The 16,460-nt window shown below is 36.8% G+C and overlaps 1 protein-coding gene across 1 annotated transcript in view; it reads right to left on the reverse strand.

Annotated features, from left to right (window-relative positions):
* Positions 1-16,460, reverse strand: part of ZSWIM6 (zinc finger SWIM-type containing 6) — a 219,356-nt gene that overhangs the window by 59,389 nt on the left and 143,507 nt on the right. The window contains exon 2 of the mRNA XM_056824874.1: positions 14,193-14,549. Within this exon, the coding sequence (XP_056680852.1) occupies positions 14,193-14,549 (357 nt within the window). The remainder of the gene's footprint in view (positions 1-14,192; positions 14,550-16,460) is intronic.

Consider the following 16,460-nt stretch of genomic DNA (forward strand, 5'->3'; position numbering starts at 1 on the left):
ACTCATTTCATAAACCATACTAGGCTTCAGCTTTTTATTCTGCAGAATGAAGGGCATGAGGACCAAATCCCTAACTACTATAACTGAGAATAGGCAGCATGTTTATTTGGCAATAAAAAGTAGCTGCCCAATGAAAATGTACTTTGATACAGAAAATCTCATTTACTCTTATAGATGAAAACAAAAGGTAACTAGTATTGGTGGAAGGAATAACCAAAAACAGTTTGAAATACTAAAGCATGGAGATTCATAATCACAGGACATGAAAACATTTGCTAAGCCTAGTTCTCTAGCATGAAAAGAGACTATAAACTTTCCTTCTAACCACGACGATTGGCTTAGAGAACAAAAAAGTACTAACTACATGTGCTACTCATTTTTCTATACTAAGGATACTAACCAGAATTATGTATGGCTGTGTGTATATATATACACACACACTCAGAATTGCATGCACACTTCTAAGTGCAAAATATGGCTTTTTAAGACTGTTAAAATGCCATCATATTTGTAAATATTATTTGTTTATCATTGCAAGTGTTTTAGCTACTTAACAGCATAATTAATCTTTGTTGACTACTTTAAGTTTATTAACAATGTGTAATTCTTTGAAATTATCTTGTCTCCAGGGAAAGTGAAATTATTTCTTGTTTTAAAAAGTAAAGCATCTTCATTTCCTCTTACTCTTGCCTGGGGCTTTTAAAATTCCATTTGTCACTCCATACTGGGTCACTGGTATCTTCTAAGATAAGTTTTGAGTCTGCCTCAAGTCTAAAAGAATTCAAGTAAATTAAGGTCTGAGAGTCCCCCTTCATCTTTTAAAATAGAAGCCCTGGGCCTTTTTTTTCTTCTTCTTTGGTTGGTAAAGCACCCTAAATATTTAATTCAAGAAACAATAAGAAAAATAATATATGAGGAGTCATGTCAGATTTGAGTTGAGTTTGTGTTGCAGATAAGATAAAATCAGAACAGTCCCTCCAATTCTTATCTAATGGAAGCCTATGACCCTTTCTCAAAATCATGTTTTTTTTTAATGTATAAAATACAAAAAGAAATAAGCTATATTGAAATTGTTATGAATTTTTTTAGAAAACAAGTTTATGGATTCCAGGTTAAAAGCTCTTGGGAAGGCAAGGAAGACTAGGACAGACCTTTGGGAAATATGTTAGAAGGTGTGATATGGATTAAAATTTAGCAAAAGAGCTGGGTAGCTCAGTGGATTGAGAGCCAGGCCTAGAGATGGGGGGGGGGGGGGGGCGGGGGGGTCCTAGGTTCAAATCTGGCCTCAGACACTTCCCAGCTGTGTGACCCTGGGCAAGTCACTTAACCCCCATTGCCTAGCCCTTACCACTCTTCTGCCTTGAAACCAATACATAGTATTGATTCCAAGATGGAAAGTAAGGGTTTAAAAAAAATAGCAAAAGAGAGGCAGCTCTGTGGCTCAGTGGATAGAGATCCAGGCCTAGAGACAGGAGCTTTTGGGTCCAAATCTTACCTCAGATACTTCCTAGCTGTGTAGGGAAGGTCACTTAACCCCCATTGCCAGGCTCTTACCACTCTTCTGCCAATATTCAGTATTGATCAATCCAGGAAAGAAAAATTAGCAAAGGAAAAAAAAAAGGGCAGGTAGGGAACGAACCAAGAAAGAACAGTGTCACAAAAACCTAGAGAGGAGAAAGAGAATGCAAGAAAAGCCAATTTATAATGTCCTAGGCTGCAAAAAAAAAAAAAAGGTCAAGAATGAGGAAGACTGAGAAAAAGCTGTTATATATGTGTGTCAATTAGGAGGTTATTGGCATTTTTTGGAGAATGCAGCTTTACTTCATTAAGAGGCCATCCTGAAAAGGACATGGAAAAAATGAAAGAAGAGGAAGTAGAAGGGCTGAGCTTAGATAGCTTCCTCAAGAGGATTAACCACAAAGAGGAGAGACAACAGCAAGAGGAAATGGTCAGAGGGATTGAACATTTTCTAAGGATAGAGGAGATATGGGCATCTTTGTCTCTATCAGAGAAGCAGCCAGAAGATGGGATAAGCTTGAATATTTGTAATAGAGATGACTGAGGTGGCAATCTGTTGGAAAATATGAGACAGAAAAGAATAAAAGGTAAGAAGGAAACACTTTGGCAAGAAAAAGAGTCACCTTTCCACTTCCTACAGGAAGGTAACAGTGGGAAAAGATATTTAAGTGATGCAAGGTGAAGAGGGGAGGAGAAAGGGTTAATGGCAATTCAGAGAAGGTATTTCTGGAGGAAAAGAGCATTTGGTATGCTAATTCTGTAGATGATGATAAGATATTTGATATAATAGTAGACCATTCCCTGAGACCATAGAAGAAGGGCCCCAAATGGCCAAATTTCATTCATGGGCTTTAGATAAGTCAGCAAAGAAATGTTTGCTCATTTTTAACTCTTCTTATTGCCACACTACTATATAATGCATAGTAGAAACCATAAGGAATTTGGAAATCACCAGAACTACTACTAGCTACAAGAAGAACTGAGAAGGAATATGCCATCTAATATTTTGGAATGGGGATCTAAAGTCCAATATGGATAATAAATGGTAGCAAGGCAGAATGGAGGACAAACGGAGAAGAGGGAGTAGTAAAGAGTGACATCCTATGAAATTTATAGCACAGGAAATGAAGAAGACATTCCCAAGGAACCAATTCTCCTTACTATCTCTTCATTTGTATCTGGAGAACTTTCTTTCCAATTGACTGTCAATTATAGAAATTTACATTTCTGACTGGCATTTTTCTTTTCTTCCATGTGCCATCTCAACTGAATCTATCCTCTTCTCATGATTTCCCTTCACTTTTAGGCCCCTAACAGCTCTCTTAGTACATAATGCTAGGTTCTACTCTCATTGGCTGTTTTAAGGAATTAAAAATTAAGTTGTTATCTGTAAATTAAGTTATTGATTTTTAAAAACCAGTCAGAGCTTCAAGTTCTTCCATTAAAATTCCTTTGTGAATAGGAATCACAAAGTGGAGGGAGTATAAACCTGAAGTCTGAATCCACATTCCCTCTCCCTCTCCCTCTCTGTAAAGAGATACAACCATAAAGACAGAAGGAAGAGCAGTTGGGTAGCACAGTAGATACAGAGTCAGGCCAGTTGTTGGTAGAATCTAGAGGGTGTGGGCTCAAATCCAACCACAGATACTTCCTAGCTATGTGACCCTGGACAAGTCACTTAACTCTGGCCCTTGCTGCTCTTCAGTTTTAGAACTAATACTAAAACAGAAGATAAGGGTTTAAAAAGAAAAAAGGACAGAAGGGAACATTTTAAGATCTACAGTTAGATTTAAAACAAATTAGAGTTAGAATTTTAAGTTCCATGCATGTGGTCTCTCAGAGGGGAGAGAAGCCACAAGGTAGGAAGATAGAGACAGGATAGAAGTTTTAGATACCACGAGGGGGATGACGGAGTCAAATTAGAGATATGAGGTGGTCAGAATGAGTCTTTATTAATACCACACAGGTCAGAGAGATGAATAGAGAAAGATTAAAGATGGAGCTTGGCCAGAGGCCAAGCTCCTGCAAGGACAGCCATCAGCTAGCCTGAAGGAAGGAGAGAGAGAGCGAGGTGGAGCTTGCTGGGCCATAAATACCCTTTGCTACGTAGTACATAGGGATGACCCTCGACTTCCGGTTAAGATGGCGGCTTAGAGAAAGCTGAAGTTCAGATCTCCGGAAAACCCTTCCCAACCGATCTCAAACTAGAAGCTCCTAAGGCTCCGAAATTCAAAACGATCAACAGCACAGACCCTGGGAACCCTCCTCCTGGACCTGGACCCGGTTCAAAAGGTACGGCTCCCCTTAAAAGCCAGAACCCGAGATCCCTCGGACCTCAGGGGTAGGAGCGCAGAGTCCAAGGCTCCCGGAAGCGGCAGCCGCGCCGGGCTCAGAGAGCAGGGTCTGAGGAACAACAACCCTCAGGGTCTTCTACCCAAGTCCCAGTCCGGGTGAAAGTTACTGCCTGGGGCCTCCGCTGCAAAGAGCTGGTCGGTCTGGGTGAAAGTTACTGCCTGGGGCCTCCGCTGCAGAGAGCTGGTCAAAACAACAGCAACCCTCAGGGCGGGCAAGACAGCCTCACGGCCAGGGATTCTGAAGGCAACTTCCGGAAATCGAGCCAGGGGGAGAGTGTGGCCTCGTGGTCCCAACCCTCAGGGCGGGCAAGACAGCCTCACGGCCAGGGATTCTGAAGGCAACTTCCGGAAATCGAGCCAGGGGGAGAGTGTGGCCTCGTGGTCCGACCCTTCCATTCCAGTTCCAGTGAGGCATATTCAGTTTAACCCAGGGAACGCTCATAGAACCAACATCTGCCCAGGACTAAAGCCACTGATCACCAGACAAAGACAAGAAAAGCCAATCCTCCACGTTCAGAGATGACAAACTCCACAGAAGCACAGAAGCCCCAAAATACCAAGAAAAATAAGAAGAAAGGGGCGACTCTGGACACATTCTATGGAGCCAAAATACAAAATACAGAGCAGATAGAAGAAGATATACAAGATAATTCTCCAAAATCTTCCAAAGGAAATAGAAACTCTCCACAAACCCATGAAGAATTTGAATCAGAAAGGACCAAAAAGATGGAAGCCCTCTGGGAGGAAAAGTGGGAAATGATGCAAAAGAAATTCACGCATCTACAAAACCAGTTTGACCAAACTGTAAAAGAAAACCAGGCTTTAAAGCAAGAACTAATAAAGCAAAGCCAAAACACCAAGAAATTAGAAGAGAACATAAAATATCTCACCGACAAGGTGATAGATCTGGAAAACAGGGGGAGAAGAGAAAATTTAAGAATAATTGGACTCCCAGAAAAGCCAGAAATAAACACCAAACTGGACATGGTGATACAAGATATAATCAAAGAAAATTGCCCAGAGATTCTAGAACAAGGGGGCAATACATCCACTGACAGAGCTCACAGAACACCTTCTACACTAAACCCCCAAAAGACAACTCCCAGGAATGTAATTGCCAAATTCCAAAGCTATCAAACAAAAGAAAAAATCCTACAGGAAGCCAGAAAAAGACAATTTAGATATAAAGGAATGCCAATCAGGATCACACAAGACCTTGCAAGTTCTACGCTGAATGATCGTAAGGCATGGAACATGATCTTCAGAAAGGCAAGAGAGCTGGGTCTCCAACCAAGAATCAGCTACCCAGCAAAACTGACTATATACTTCCAAGGGAGAGTATGGGCATTCAACAAAATAGGGATGACCCTCATTGGTCAATGACAAGGCATAGGTGTGGTTTCTCTTAACCAAGTGAGAACAAAGAAACCTGTTTTCCCGCCTAACCTGGGAGAAGCTGGGGTCAAAGATCAGAGGCCTTCCCAGCCATGAGCAATACTGCGCATGCTCAAGACTGAGCATGTTCTCTTTTAAGGCAATCTGACTGTTCCCCTTGCCCATAGCCAGGGGTGGACTGCTACACATGCATAGAATTAGAATGAGAGAAAAGAACTTAGAGATGTATGAACTAGTCCAACTTTTTCATTTTATACTTCAGGATATTGAGATCCTCCAGAAACTAAATGGATTGCTAAAAGTTCCAAAGTCTTAAGTAGTGGATTTGAAGCCACATATTTGGATTAGAAACTCAGTCTGCTTTTCATTAGAAACATACTGACTATGAGGGTCCCTCTATATCAAACTGATACTTTTTTTAGGCATACTAAAAGAAAAAATTAAATTAGATATATAATTTCATATGCTGGGAAGCAGAGACATATGAAAGTACCCCAACATTTAAAAATATTTAGAGTATTAAAAATATTAAAATGAGTAAGTAATCTTTACTCTGTACTATATAGGGTAATAGCTTAAAGCTGGAGAGGCCTTAAGGTCAACCAGTGTAACCCCTTCCCTTTATATACGAAGAGACTGAAGGTCAGAGTAACTTACCCAGGGTTCCCAATATGCCAGGCACTGTCAAGACCCCAAACTAAGTCTACTGTTTCTAAATACTGTGCTTTTTACATTAACCAGTACTGCTGGATGTTCTGGATATCTATAGCTTTATGTTCAATGAAGGAAAACTGTAGACAACATAGTATTCTTTCTCTTATTTCCACAAACAACAAATTCAACACAGGAATGTTCAATTGTTTCTCTTTACATTTTTCTCAGGAACATAGCATATCTCATGAGAAGATTTTCACTCTACTATATCACACTATTACTTACTGTTAAAAGTAAAATTTCAAAAGCACTTTTCAGACAACCATGGAAGTAGCAGCTATCTATAGATACTATAGAAGTGATTATTCTAGCTTCTTTGGCCAACTTGTAGAATAATATCACCTCCTACAGTTTTACTACTTGCTACTTCTAAACACAGGAAACATGTCTGTGGTTTGCAGAGATAGTTATACATCTGCTACAGATTGAAGGTAAAATGCATACATTAGCCATTGGCAGTGAGAGGTGAAAGAAAAGGAAAGAAATTTCATGAGTTCTTCATTTAAAAAAAATATTTTAGAGGTAGAGGTAGGAAAAGAAGATAATAATTTGAGAGAAAGATTTTTGAAAATAAATGTTATTTTATATAAATGCCATATAAATGATATAAAGTTATTCCTAATGAAATGCTCTCATTTCAACCAGATGACCAACACTTCCATTTAAATTTCTAATGTTTGAGGAAAATCAGTAAAAACCCTTATCTTCCATTATAAACAGTCAACCCTTTTCATAATTCCACAAGTTCTGTATCCAAGAAGATAGTAGCACAGATTCTTTATTGGAGAGCTTAACGACAGGTGAAACACTGAAAAATACTAAGCTCTGCTCCCTTTTCAATAAAGAACTTTCCCCTCAGTTAAATGCCAACTAAGTAAGTAAGCAGCATGGTTATATATATATACACATCTTAAATAACTCAAACCAATTTGTCAGTTTATAGCTCCTCCATTATTTTCCCTTTATCTGGCTTTATTACTCATCCTTTATTATCATTTAATTTACTTTTACTAGTATAATATTTCATTCTTGAACAAGGATAATCATGTATTTTTTATATGTGCAGAAAGCAATAAAATATTCTTACATCATATAGTACTCATTTAAAAAGAATGAATATAAATGCAGGGTGCATTTCAGGGAGGCAATTTCCATATGCTCACATGGTAATGTATTAGTGAATACCTGGTTACAGATATGTCTGTTTAAAAAGGAGAAAGATCATCACAAGTTGAAACTTTACCCAAATTGAATTCTGAATGCTACTGTGCTGGAAGAAATGATGTATGATGAATACAAATGATACATGTAAAGATGAACTAATACAGAGTGAAGTAAGTGGAGCCAAGAAAACAATATATCCCATGATTACAACAATATAAATGGAAACAACCAAATACCAAAAAATCAAAAATGAATTTAACAAAATTATAAAGATCAAGCAGAACCTGAATGAAGAGTCATGAGAAGATGCCTTTAACCTACCTCTTCATATCCAAGTTTTTAGACTTTTTTAATGTATTACTCAGTTATAATGATTTCTCCCCCCCCCCCATTTAAAGTATTATCTGTTATATGGATTGGTTTTCTGGAAGTAGAAGGGGAGGAGTACTTTGGCAGAAGGCATAAATAAAAACCTATTTTTTTAAAAGATTATATTAAATTGAAAAATCTAAAATCAAAGTAAACATGATAAGGGAAGTTGCTGAAAGGGTGAGTACGAGGAATATTCATATCTAATCTCTATGATAAAGGTAGGACATTCAATATATATAGGAAATGAATACATACATACATATATATATATATACATACATATATATATATATATACACACACACACCTAATGGATTAGTGGTCAAAGGACATGAGCAGTTCACTAAAGAAGAATAGCAAGTATATTAATGGACACATGAAAGCCAACAGTACTGAACTGCTTTTTTCTTCTATTTTTATTTTATTCTTTGTTACAAAGGATGTTCTTGGAATAGGAGATGGGGAAAGGACATGTTGAAATAAAGGCTATGGTTTTTTTAAAGATATAGAAAAATTTATCAAAAAATTTTTAATGTGAAATTTCATTCTCTTCTAGATTATCAGTGTAGTCATTTAACTTGAACACAGTACTTTTATTTTACTAAAATCAATTCTGTAATAGATTACAACTGAAATATGGCACCAATAATGACATTATCTAATTTGGAAACTGGCTACTCAACGCAATTCTAATTACAATGAGTACAATGCTCCACATAAAAACATGGAGAAAGGTCATGTGACATGCCTATTCAGTAAACAAAAAGAAATATAAAATTTTTACAAATGTCTTGTTTTTCTGTGTGTGTGTATGTACACATACATATGAAATTTGTAATTAACATGCCATCATTAAGTAGCATATCAAAATAACAAAATACATTCTAGGATACTCTTCCCAATGAGACTGACATTGTAGCAAAGAACCACTCAAAATTGATTAAGATCCAATGAAACACCCTCAGTTTGGGAAGAGAACACTGTTCCTTGAATTAGTGGCCTCAAAAGTAACATTAACAATGTAGCATTGTGAAGAAACTATCACTAATTTTAATGGATTTACTTTGTTACTAAATTATTCTTGAGAATTTCAAAATTGTTTAGAATATGCTGCTTAATAGCAAAAGAAGAAAACTGCAGAATTTTTGTTTAAATACTCTTCTTACATTTTTAAACCCTTACCTTCCACCTTGGAACCAACACTATACAAGGGTTAGGCAATTGGGGTTAAGTGACTTGCCCAGGGTCACAAAGCTAAAATGTGTCTGAATCCAGATTTGAACGCAGGACCTCCCATCTCTAGATCTGGCTCTCAATTCGAGCTACCCCCCACCCCACTCTAAGTTTGATCCATCATTGGGTTCTTTAAAGATCTTGTGCCAGATTGTCACAAATATAATGTGGTGCTAGCTCTTCTGCTCTCACTCTCTCTTTCCCGCCATCTTTTTTTCACACTGTCTCAAGAAAAGCTGAAAATATTTATTCTTGGTATCACAAAGAATTATTGAATTTATGAGTAAGATTTACATTAAAAAGCTTAGTCTGTTAGTCTTGAATTCATGAAGATAGACTGAAAAAATCATCTGTGAGTTCAGAGAAAGTTATACCTGAAAGGCAGCTTAAAGATCATCCAGACTATCTTCCTGATTTTACACACAAGAAAATTATGAAATCTCAGTCACACAGAGAAAGACATAAGCAACAGTAGCTTTTATCATCCAACAAACATTCATTAAGTGATTACCATGTGCCAGTCATAGGGATAGAGACAAAATGAAAGAGCCCCAGCACTTAAGGAGCTTACATTCTATTAAGGATCTATTAGGTAGATCCAATTTCAGGGCAGCAGGCAAGGAAATCAGCAAATGCAGAGGGAGATACTTGAGCTGAGTGATTAAGGGGATGTTCCCTAAGTGGTATAGGTAAAGAAGGAGGGCAATATGTCCAGACATGAAGTCAAAAGAGCCAGTACAAAAAGATGAAAAAACAAGAGAAGGCCAATAGGGGTGGCACAATGGAATACGTGAAAGGGAGTATTGTTACTACTCAGGACTCCCACCATTCCTTTATCTTACCTAACCAGAGTTATCTATTTAACCTTAACAAGGCTTCCCAGATTGGTTCCCTTCTACCTATCTGTGTTTAGGGGCAGTTAGGTGGTATAGTGGAAAGAGTCCTGGCCTTGGAAGTCCAGAATACCTGAGTGTGAATCCTTTCTCATACACTTTGTAACTGTGGGTCCTGGACACTTAAGTCACTTAGCCTCTCTCCTAGTCTCTTTCCTCATCAATAAAATCAGGAGAAGAGCACCTACTTCAAAGATCCATCTACCATCTTGTACAAGAATATTTATAGTTGCTCTTTTTGTGGTTGCAAAGATTGGAGTATGGTTTTATAAATTATGGTATTATAAATGTGATGGAATATTATTGTACTATAAGAAATGGACTGTTCCAGGAAAACTTTATTAATGGTTCATAACTAAGAAATATTGGTCTCATATGTTTAATATATATTTATATTGAATGTATCAAAAACCAACACTACTTATATAAATTAATCAGAAAGTCTTATATGATGAACTTGGTATACAATAGGCTCTGAAATAATAACTTAGGATGAGATAGGCAAAAAGTCCCCTAAAAAGCGCTTATAATAATAGAGACGAATCTTAAATAATTAGGAAAATACAAGATGCAAAGTGGATAAAAAAGTCTTTTATATTTATGGGAAAGCACTCTCGCAAGTATGAGGGAAAGGAGCAGAGGGATAAAGTAAGATGATGTAAAAACAATAACCATCAATTAAAATTTTTTAAAGATAAATACAAAAGGGAGAAATATCAAAGAAGAAAGCTGAGGGTCCTGAAAAAGGCCCACTGCAGAAGGAGAGTTTGGGAGCTCCAAACTGAAGGAAGGAGAAATTTGGGAGGCAAAGGGGAGGAAAGGACATTCCAAATATAAGTAGCAACCAGTGCGAAGGCTTGGTTATAGGATATCTAACAACGTGAAAAGAGATAAAAATCCATTGCATAAAAAGGAAACCAATTTCTCCTCAAAACATATTCTATTTCTCCCCTGTTCTCCTAAGAAAATGTTACAGAAAAGAGGACAATAAAGAACTGCTTTGAAACCTGATTATGTATGAAAAATCTAACTTGAGGAAACCATATAATAGTTATTTTATTTTTATTAGAAACCAGACATCTTTTTCTTAAATACTCATTTCTCTGTTGGAGAAAATGGGGCCAAATTGGGACATTAATACACTGCTGGTGAAGTTGTGAATCAATCCAACCATTCTGGAGGGCAATTTGGGATTATGTCCGAAGGGCTTTAAAAGACTGTCTGCCCTTTGATCCAGCCATAGCACTGCTGGGTTCATACCCCAAAGAGATAATAAGAAAAAAGACCTGTAGAAAAATATTTATAGCCGCGCTCTTTGTGGTGGCAAAACAATTGGAAAATGGGCGGGGGGGGGGCATTGATTGAGGAATGGCTGAACAAATTGTGGTATCTGATGATGATGGAATACTATTGTGCTGAATGATGAACTGGAGGAATTCCATGTGAACTGGAAAGACTTCCAGGAATTGATGCCGAGTGAAAGGAGCAGAACCAAGAGAACATTGTACACAGAGACTGATACACTGTGGCGCAATCTAATGTAATGGACTTCTCTACTAGAAGCAATGCAATGACCCAGGACAATCCAGAGAAATTTATGAGAAAGAACTCTATCCACATCTAGAGAAAGAACTGTGGGAATAGGAACACAGAAGAAAAACATATTATTGATCATGTAGTTTGGTAGGGATATGATTAGGGCTTTGATGTTAAAAGATCACTCTACTGGGAATATAAATAATATGGAAATAGGTTTTGAACAATGATACATATATAACCCAGTGGAATTGCTTGTCGGCTCCAGGAGAGGGGAAGAAAGGGGGGAAAAGGGGGATCATGAGTAATGTAACCCTGGAAAAATATTCTAAATAAATATTTTTTAAATGCTCATTTCTCCAAGTTACACAAAGAAACATAGCTTAATAGTTTTCTAAGAAAAGTTAACTAACACTTGTAAGGAAAACTTGGGGTGGGGAATTTACAAATTTAAAAACTTATAAAGTTAGCAAAATCGAGAGAGGATATATAGAGAAAAACAAGGATTCATGGCTTACTATCATTAATAAATTTTTCAATAATACCAGAAGTAGAAAGCATTTTTTATATAGCATATGTATTTGGAAAGTGCCAGCCCTAGGTTCTTGTTAACTCATTTCCTACTAAGTTATCAACAATCCAGAACCTTCAGTGAACAAATTTCCTATTGCAACACTTAAAACTAATCTTCTTTCCTACATTCTCCTTTCTTATTGTCTTGAAATTCTGAAACAGGAGGAAGCTAAGACAACTACTCTTGTTTTTATTTTTCAGGCTACTACTTAATTTGGTCACACGTACAAAAGGCAAAAGATAAACTATTTAATAGTGACTATTCTTACATTATTGTTCTTGTGTAGAATTGATTTGGCAAAATGTCTGAATATCTATATCCATGATCCATATTATTACCTTGGATATTTCCCCTTCTCTCCTTTCCCATTTAATAGAAATGACAAGAAATAATTATATTTATCAATGGTGGCCAAATAAATTTCAAATAGTAATTTATCTTGATATTTTAGCCTTCTTCACAATGGAAAATAAAAGTTGTCTTTTGAAAAAAAAAGAAAGAAAACTTGGTGGGCAAAAGCTTATACCATACTTTTTTAGAAAAATCCAGATAAAGCAATGACATAGACACAGTTCTTAGTATTCTTCAATAGTATTAGTATTCTTTTATATTCAACTTCCAATTAGACATTCAGGTTTTTCAGCTTGATCATATCCTTTTATTACTTTTATGATTATATGATGTACAATTAGATATAACACTAATATATATTACATTATTTGCATATAATGATGAATGCATAAAAAACTGATTAAATGAGCCATTCTGGTTTTTTATTGTTTTTTGTTTATTGTTTTTTATTCTGCCACTACCACTACCATTAAAAAATGTAATTAGCAGGGGCAGCTGGGTGGCTCAGTGGATTGAGAGCCAGGCCTAGTGATGGGTGGTCCTGGGTTCAACTCTGACCTCAGACACTTCCTAACTGTGTGACCCTGGGCAAATTTCTTAACCCCTATTGCTTAGCCCTTACCGCTCTTGATTCTAAGATGGAAGGTTTTTTTTTGTTTTTTTTTTAATGTAATTAGCAGGTAACAAAATAGGCTCAGGATCTAGGATGTAGAAGTGAGCTTAGAGAATATCTAATTCAACTCATTTTACAGATGAAGAAACTGAGGCCCAAAGGGAGTCAATAAAACTAATTCGTGGAAAAAGGAGATAACATTGGCCACTTAACACTCTACTTCTGGAAGCAAACTCTTACTTACTCAGCCTGAAGTTTCAAAAGGGAATGATATTTGAGCTGCTTAAGGAAGGATGCAGCAGAGAAGTTCTCAACAATGCACTCAATTGCTTTTGCTATTTCTTTCTGAGGAACTTGTACAAGTAAGGTTATTTGCCATCGCTATTCTTAAATGCTGGCAAAATGAATGCCAAACAAGGATCTGAAACACATTTTAACATGGTCAATATGAATCTTACTATGTCCCTACTTCACTTTAATACTTTATTTTAATAACCACTTTGTAAAAATAGACAGTATCCAATGGCAGGTGGGGCATGAGAGGTATATAAGTCTACATAGGGTTAGACAGGCTCTGCTTTGACAAAGCACTTCAAAAGAACCGCAGATAGCTTAGATTTAGAACATGACATTGTCTTCTGAAGATTAAACATCTATTTAAATGAAGTCATGTCTCACTGTGGTTTTAACAAAAAAAAAAACAAACAAACTGTGTAGCTTACTCTGGGCAGGGGCAAGTCCTATATAACTGCACTGCTTATAGAGCCACTCCCACGACCTCTTTTTATTCAGTAAGTGTTTCTAGAAAACATACAACTTCTGGGAATGAAGATATTTCACATCCACAAGAGAAACTTATTAGGAATTCTTTGGAAGACGAGATTATCTGCTTATCATTTTTATACTGTTTTCTTTAAGTGGGCCAAAGTTGCACATTTTAAAGTGATTGTTTAACCTAATAACATAATAGAAATAGAAATAGCTCTCACTTATATTATACTTTGAAGTTTAAAAGATTTTTCCTCACTACAATTTCTGAAGATAGGTATTATTTGACATTATTCTCCCCTAATCACTAAAGAATAAAAATTTTTTTTAAAAAGCATTGCTCTTACTTGAGGGAAGTATTGTCATATTGTCAGGCTATGCAAAAGCCATGGATTCTAGTAATAATTCATAAAGTGGAAGCATTAAATAACCTACTGAGTTCCTTACCAAAGTACTTAAAAGGTGATAAAGACATTTGGGGGGGATTTCTAAGATGGATTTCTAAGATCATATATTCAAGAAAATATAAGAAGAATGTCTAGCAGAAGGCTCCAACAATATGATTGAAAATATTAACAAATAGATTTATAAGTCCAACTCCTAGGAATAACATCTATCCTTAGTTTATGTTTTTATCAGAAAATGAAAATCAATAAAGGACAAAGAGGAACCAAGATGACATTTTATGGAATAAAGACCATACTTACCATGGACTTGGTTGATTTCTGAATTCTGGGAAAGAATTTCATCTGCTAATTTTTGAGCAGTTGGCAAAACCTCTGTATGGTGCACTGTAATCAAATACTGTACAAATTTTTGTAGTTGGTCTCTGTTCATTTGAAAGAGAGTCTCTGAAATGGGAAGATGCAATTTGACCTGATCTGGCTTGCGGATGCGATATAAAGAAAGTGCCACAACGTGGGCACAATAAAATATGTCCTTGTTTCCACAGCTACAGGTCACTGAGGTAATCTTGCAACGATCAAAGCTGATAGCTACGTTGCAAACAGTTTCTGGCTCCGATTGCATTGCAGGTTCTGTCACTGTGCCACTCAAGTGGAAACCTGTACAAAAAAAAAAGAGGAAGAAAATTTAGTTTATACAAGAGAATGCAATGCTTTTTTATGGTGTCATCATTCTAAGAAATTCACTCTACTATTAGCAGCAACCAAACACTTTTGTAGTTCAGATGCACTCTGCTTTCTCTAAAATAAAAGCTTTAAATCACAGTAAAGTCTAGTAAAATTAAGTATTATCTGTCATATTAGTCTCATCTCATATAAATCTATATACATTTTATAATCAGCAATATAAAAATACCAAGACTATAATCACTATAAGAAGCAAAACAAGATCACATCCTCATTCTTGCCTTCTTTGCAGCTTTTTATACAGCTGATCCCTCTGTTCTTCAAACTCTCTTCTCTCAAAGCTTATGGGATACCACTCTCTCCTGGTTCTCTCTCCTACCCAGAAGAGCCTTTCCATCTCTTCCTCTTTTGCCAAATTTTCATCTGGGTTATGTCAATTAACTATAAATTTCCCCCAGGGTTCTCCCATTCTGGGCCCTCCATACTCGTTCACTAGGTGATCACACTGGCTCCCATGGATTGAATACAGAGTATCTGTGCTGATGATTTTCACAACTAGCTGTCCTGTTCTAACATCTCTGTTGATCTTCAATCTCCCATTTCTAACTGCCTTCCAGAAATCTTAAAATGGTTGTCCAATAGACATCTTAAACTCATGTCTGAAATAGAACTTCATACCATTTCCTCTAAACCCTTCCTCCTCTACCATTCTACTTTCTTTTCTTTTCTTTAAAAACTCTTATCTTCCATCTTAGAATCAATGACGTGTATTGGTAAGGGCTAGGCAGTGGAGGTTAAGTGACTTGCCCAGGGTCACACAGCTGGGAAGTGTGTCTAAGTCCACATTTGAACCCAGGTCCTCCTGTCTCCAGGCCTGGCTCTCCATCCACCAAGCTACCTAGCTGCCACCCCCTTCTACCACTCTAGTGCAAGGCCTTATCTTATCACCTTAGGTCTAGTCTGCTTCAATAGCCTTCTATTTGGTCAGTAGGTCACAGGTCTTTCCCCATTCCAATGCATCCTCTATTTAGGCATCGAAGTGATTTTTTTTTAAAATGCAGTTACGACCATGTCACTCTCATATTCAATAAATTTCAGTAGTTTCTTTTCCCCTGTGGGCTCAAGTACAAAATCCTCTTTTTGGCATTCAAAGCCCTTCATTATCTAGCCCCCCATCTATACAGTCTTCTTAGGCTTTAATACCTCTCCCCCAAAATATACACAATCTTAGATCTTGTGACACTAGCCTCCTTGCTAATCCACTTAACAGAACACTCCATTTCTTTGCTCTAGTTTGTCTCCTATACCTAGAATGATCTCCCACCCCCCATCCCCAGCTTTCCTCAAGTCCATACTAAAATCCCACCTTCTACAGGAAGCCTTTTCAAATACTTAATTCTAGTACCTTCCCTCCATTAATTATTTCCTATTTATCTGACATATAGCTTGTTTGTACTATTTGTGTGCTCGTTGTCTTCCCTATTAGATTGAGGGTTCTTCAAGGGTGAGAATACACCATTGGATACAGTAAAATACTCATTCCAAGGGTGAGTAATCCAAGTACTTGGTAGCATAGTGCCTAGCACATAGTAGACATCTAATAAATGTTTATTGACTGCCATCTGGCAAATGACAAAATAATTTTTAAAACAACAAAACTACTTTTTAAAAGTAACAGGAATAATATATTATATATATTCAGTAACTGTTTAGCCCTGGAATAATATTCCCTAGCTGAATTGTGGGGCCACAGTCCTAAACACTTCTTAATATTAAAAAACAAATTCAATAGATTCCCATGTAGTCATTTGCTTTCCTCCCCTCCCTTACAATCACTGAAACGCCATAGGAATACAAACCTTTGCAAATTCATATAATCAAAAA

This window comes from Monodelphis domestica, chromosome 3 (assembly GCF_027887165.1).
Source record: "Monodelphis domestica isolate mMonDom1 chromosome 3, mMonDom1.pri, whole genome shotgun sequence".
In the NCBI taxonomy this organism is placed as follows: Eukaryota; Metazoa; Chordata; class Mammalia; order Didelphimorphia; family Didelphidae; genus Monodelphis; species Monodelphis domestica.